Source organism: Salvelinus sp. IW2-2015, linkage group LG4p, assembly GCF_002910315.2.
Source record: "Salvelinus sp. IW2-2015 linkage group LG4p, ASM291031v2, whole genome shotgun sequence".
Classification (NCBI taxonomy): Eukaryota; Metazoa; Chordata; class Actinopteri; order Salmoniformes; family Salmonidae; genus Salvelinus; species Salvelinus sp. IW2-2015.
Window position 1 is genome coordinate 15,906,525 of NC_036841.1, and position 5,860 is coordinate 15,912,384.

The 5,860-nt window shown below is 41.3% G+C and overlaps 1 protein-coding gene across 1 annotated transcript in view; it reads right to left on the reverse strand.

The window, feature by feature from the left end:
- Window positions 1-3,162: 3,162 nt before the first annotated feature.
- Window positions 3,163-5,860, reverse strand: part of LOC111960594 (uncharacterized) — a 35,508-nt gene continuing 32,810 nt past the window's right edge. The window contains exon 13 of the mRNA XM_023982663.2: window positions 3,163-5,055. Within this exon, the coding sequence (XP_023838431.1) occupies window positions 4,802-5,055 (254 nt within the window). The 3' untranslated portion in view covers window positions 3,163-4,801. The remainder of the gene's footprint in view (window positions 5,056-5,860) is intronic.

Below are 5,860 nucleotides of genomic sequence, written 5' to 3' on the forward strand. Positions count from 1 at the left end.
TTTCTGTTTTCAGTCATTAGAATTTATTTAGTATGTTCTGAAACTACAGAATCTCAGCTTGTAATGTTAATACTCATGTCAAAATGTCTAGCAATAGCTGATTTACAAGTGTTTTTGCCTGGACTTCTGATTTTTGAATTGTTTTACTACATTCACACGCCAAGCAGGACCACCTTGACATACACAGTCTACAAAACATTAAGAACACCTAAGACATTAACAACCCCACCCTCAGAACAGCCTCATAGCGCCGGGGCATGGACGCTACAAGGTGTCAAAAGCGTTCCACAGGGATGCTGGCCAATGCTGACTCCTATGCTTCCCACAGTTGTCTGGATGTCCTTTGGGTGGTGGACTATTCTCGATACACACGGGAAACTGTTGAGTGTGAGATGGTGTAAAGCAGTGTTTCCCAAACTAGGTCCTGGGGACCCCAAGGGCTGTACTTTTTTAGTTTTTCCCCCTAGCACTTCACATTCAAATAATCAAGTTTAGATTATTTTAATCCGCTGTGTAGCGCTAGGGCAAAAACCAAAACATGCACCCTTTTGATGCACCCTTTTGGGTCCCCAGGACTGAGTTTGGGAAACGCTGGCATAAAGGCATCTCGCAGTAAAGTCASACACCTACACAAATAATTACTTTTTTCCACTATTTATTTTTCMCATAGGGGATTTTTTAGAAACACTTAAAATAAGGGCTGTTTATTCTTAACAGGGCGCGATGCGTTATTAACCGTGTAAATCTCTCTCGGACAAGGTGATTTATCAATATATTCGGCTCGATTTATTCTCAGCTTTTAAAAATGCTAATTAGCATCAAAGTAGACGACATGCGAGACTACAAATCCTTGCAAGCGCCTCATCTTTAGCTGACGCCTTTGCTAACAGGTATTGTGTACATTTCCAACTTACCCAAGACAGTTCTCAGAATTGTGAATTTAAGGACATTTTGTCAATTTATTCCTTACTAAATTTAGTTAACASATGGTTAATCCAGAAATTCTTACCTTTTCCTCGTTTTGGCAGTCTCATCCAGAGCATCATGGGCATGGTTATCAAAACATGACGCCAGGGTAAGACTTCACAAAACACATCCCTTATTTTAAGTGTTTCTAGAATCGGTTTTATGGGTATTATTGCTCATACTGTGGTACTCTAAGAAAATATTTTAATTAAACTAGCACAATTTTAAAGGGGCAAATTGTAGTTCAAGCAAATGTCCAGGCAACTACTGAAGGTACACCCTGCTACTGTCTTTGGTAAACAGCTGAGGGATGGATGTAACCACTGTTGAAATAAACCCATAAGACAAATTATGTTCTCTAAGAATCAATGGGTGTATGTACAGTTGAAGTCAGAAGTTTACATACACCTTAGCCAAATAAATTTAATCTCAGTTTTCACAATTCCTAACATTTACTCCTAGTAAAACATCCCCAGTCTTAGGTCAGTTAGGATCACCACTTTTTATTTTAAGAATGTGAAATGTCAATAACAGTAGAGAATGATTTATTTCAGCTTTTTCTTTCATCACATTCCCAGTGGGTCAGAAGTTTACATACACTCAATTAATATTTGGTAGCATTTCCTTTAAATTGTTTAACTTGGGTCAAACGTTTCGGGTAGCCTTCCACAAACTTCCCACAATAAGATGGGTGAATTTTGTCCCATTCCTCCAAAGCTGGTGTAACTGAATCAGGTTTGTAGGCCTCCTTGCTCGCACACGCTTTTTCAGTTCTGCCCACACATTTTCTATAGGATTGAGGTCAGGGCTTTGTGATGGCCACTCCAATACCTTGACTTTGTTGTTATTAAGCCATTTTGCCACAACTTTGAGTATGCTTGGGGTCATTGTCCATTTGGAAGACCCATTTGCGACCAAGCTTTAACTTCCTGACTGATGTTGCTTCAATATATCCACATAAATTTCCGCCTCATGATGCAATCTATTTTGAAGTGCATCAGTCCCTCCAGCGAAGCCCCCACAACAATGCTCGCCACCCCCGTGCTTCCACGGTCGGATGGTGTTCTTCGGCTTGCAAGCCCCCCTTTTTTCCTCCAAACATAATGGTGATCAATATAGACCAAACAGTTCTATTTTTGTTTCATCAAAGACCAAAGGAATTTCTCCAAAAAGTACGATCTTTGTCCCATGTGCAGTTGCAAAACCGTAGACTGGATTTTTTTTATATGGCGGTTTTGGAGCAGTGGCTTCTTCCTTGCTGAGCGAGCCTTTCAGGTTATGTCGATATAGGACTCGTTTTACTGTGGATAAATATACTTTTTGTACCTGTTTCCTCCAGCATCTTCACAAGGTCCTTTTGTTTGTTGTTCTGGAATTGATTTGCGCTTTTCGCACAAAAGTACGTTTCATCTCTAGGAGACGGAACACGTTTCCTCCTGAGCGGTATGATGGCTGCGTGGTACATGGTGTTTATACTTGCGTACTATTGTTTGTACAGATGAACGTGGTACCTTCAGGCGTTTGGAAATTGCTCCCAAGGATGAACCAGACTTGTGGAGGTCTACAATTGTTTTTTCTGAGGTCTTAGCTGATTTTCTTTGATTTTCCCATGATGTCAGCGAAGAGTCACTGAGTTTGAAGGTAGGCCTTGAAATACATCCACAGGTAACACCTCCAATTGACTCAAATTATGTCAATATGCCTATCAGAAGCTTCTAAAGCCATGACATCATTTTCTGGAACTTTCCAAGCTGTTAAATGCACAGTCAACTTAGTGCATGTAAACTTCTGACCCACTAGAATTGTGATATCAGTGAATTATAAGAGAAATAATCTGTCTGTAAACAATTGTTGGAAAATTACTTGTCATGCACAAAGTAGATGTCCTAACCGACTGCCAAAACTATAGTTTGTTAACAAGAAATTAGTGGAGTGGTTGAAACACTTGTCATAACTTGTTTATGTAAACTTCAGACTTCAGAATGTGTGTGTGTAATATATATAATATATATATATTAATATATATATAATTATATATATATTATATAGGGCCTTCGAAATATTTAAACCTCGTGACTTTTTCCAAATTTTCTTAGATTACAACCTTATTCTAAAATGGATTAAATCAAAATTTTCCACAGCAATCTACACAACAATACCCCATAATGACAAAGCGAAAACAGGTTTAGAAAATTCTTGCAAAAAATAAATATATATATACTTATTTAAATACGTATTCAGATCCCTCTGCTATATGACTCGAAATTGAGCTCTGGTGCATCCTGTTTCCATTTATCATCCTTGAGATGATTCTATAACTTGGTTGGAGGTCACCTGTGGTAAATTCAATTGATTTGGAAAGGCACACACCTGTCTATATTAGGTTTCATAGTTGACAGTGCATGTCAGAGCAAAAACCAAGCCATAAGATCAAAAGGAATTGTCCGTAGAGCTCCGAGACAGGATTGTGTCTGCACAGATCTGGTGAAGGGTACCAAAATGTCTGCACCATTGAAGGTCCCCAAGAACACAGTGGCCACCATCATTCTTCAATTGAAGTTTGGAACCACCAAGACTCTTCCTAGAGCTGGGCGCCCGGCCAAACTGAGCAATCGGGGGGGAGAAGGGCCTTTGTCAGGGAGGTGACCAAGAACACGATGGTCATTCTGACAGAGGTCTAGTTCCTCTGTGGAGATGGGAGAATGTTCCAGAAGGACAACCATCTCTGCAGCACTCTACCAATCAGGCCTTTATGGTACTGATGACAGCCCGCTTGTAGTTTGCCAAAAGGCACCTAAAGACTCAGACAATGGGAGACGAGATTCTCTGGTCTGATGAAACCAAGATTGAACTCTTTGGCTTGAATGCCAAGCGTYACGTCYTGAGGAAATCTGGCACCATCCTTTACGGTGAAGCATGGTGGTGGCAGTACCTTGCTGTGGAGATGTTTTTCAGCGGCAGGGACTGAGACCTGTCAGGATCGAGGCAAAGATGAACGGAGCAAAGTACAGAGAGATCCTTGATGAAAACCTGCTCAGGACCTCAGACTGGGGTGAAGGTTTACATTCCAACAGGACGACCGTAAGCACACAGCCAAGACAACGCAGGAGTGGCTTTGGGACAAGTCTCTGTATGTCCTTGAGTGGCCCGGCCAGAGCCCGTACTTGAACCCGATCTAACATCTCTGGAGAGACCTGAAAATAGCTGTGCAGCGACGCTCCCCACCCAACCTGACAGAGCTTGAGCAGATCTACAGAGAAGAATGGGAGAAACTCCCCAAATACAGGTGTGCCAAGCTTGTAACGTCATACCTAAGGAGACTCGAGGCTGTWATCGCTGCCAAAGGTGATTCAGCAAAGTACTGAGTAAAGTATCTCAATACTTATGTAAATGTGATATTTGAAATAATTTTTTCCCCAAACATTTCTAAAAACCAGTTTYTGCTTTGTCATTGTGGGGTATTGTCTGTAGATTGATTAGGGGAAAATGTCATCAATTTTAGAATAAGGCTGTAACGTAACAGAATGTGGAAAAAGTCAAGGGGTCTGAATACTTTCCGAATGCACTAAAGTCCAAAAATGGATGCACCAATTGCAGATTGCGTCTTTAAAGCAACAAAACATATAGTCAGTATTTTGTGATATTACAGAACACCACTACCCAGACTGACACAATATGGCTTATCCTGATATATGGCTCATGAGAGACTATAAAGATTCTAGTTTTAAGCTGATCAGTTAACATACCAGATTTCTCAGCAATAGGCTATGGAAATACCCAGAATTCACATAATGTTGAGAGGGTTGGGCTTCTTTCCTTTGGGCGAGATAAAGGTTCAGCACCTGGAAAGGATGGAATGGAGAGGGGAGGAATGATCGCTGAGATCAGAGACGAATCCTGTTTTCACCCAGATGTAAGTGTTGCCCGGCACCAGTTCAGGGGAGCTGCAGTGGTCGGGTAATGTGTGGTACAGAGGGGAAGGCAGGGCGCTGACATTGCCATGCGAGGCCAGCAAAGACATGGCGTTAACCATCACGACGGACCGCTCGTTCATCTTCATAGACACAGTCTCCACTGTCCCTAGCAGAACTGGACACAAAAATCAGATCAGCTTTGTGAATCCACAAAGTCAGAGTSAAAAATAAAGTACAGTTGAAGTCGGAAGTTTACATACATGTTAGCCAAATACATTTAAACTCAGTTTTTCACAATTCCTGACATTTAATCATAGTAAAAATTCCCTGTCTTAGGTCAGTTAGGATCACCACTTTATTTTAAGAATGTGAAATGTCAGAAAAATAGTTGAGAGAATGATATATTTCAGCTTTTATTTCTTTTATCATATTTCCAGTGGCTCAGAAGTTTACACACACTCAATTAGTATTTGGTGGCATTGCCTTTAAATTGTTTAACTTGTGTCAAACGTTTCGGGTAGCCTTCCACAAGCTTCCCACAATAAGTTGGGTGAATTTTGGCCCATTCCTCCTGACAGAGCTGGTGTAACGGAGTCAGGTTTATAGGCTTCCTTGCTCACACACGCTTTTTCAGATCTGCCCACACATTTTCTATAGGATTGAGGTCAGGGCTTTGTGATGGCCACTCCAATACCTTGACTTTGTTGTCCTTAAGCCATTTTGCCACAACTTTGAATTGGAGGAAAAAGGGGGAGGCTTGCAAGCCGAAGAACACCATCCCGACTGTGAAGCACGGGGGTGGCAGCATCATGTTGTAGGGGTGCTTTGCTGCAGGAGTGACTGGTGCACTTCACAAAATAGATGCATCATGAGGCAGGATATATATGTGAATATTGAAAGCAACATTTCAAGACATCAGTCACGAACAAAAAGCAAATGGGTCTTCCAAATGGACAATGACCCCAAGCATACTTCCAACG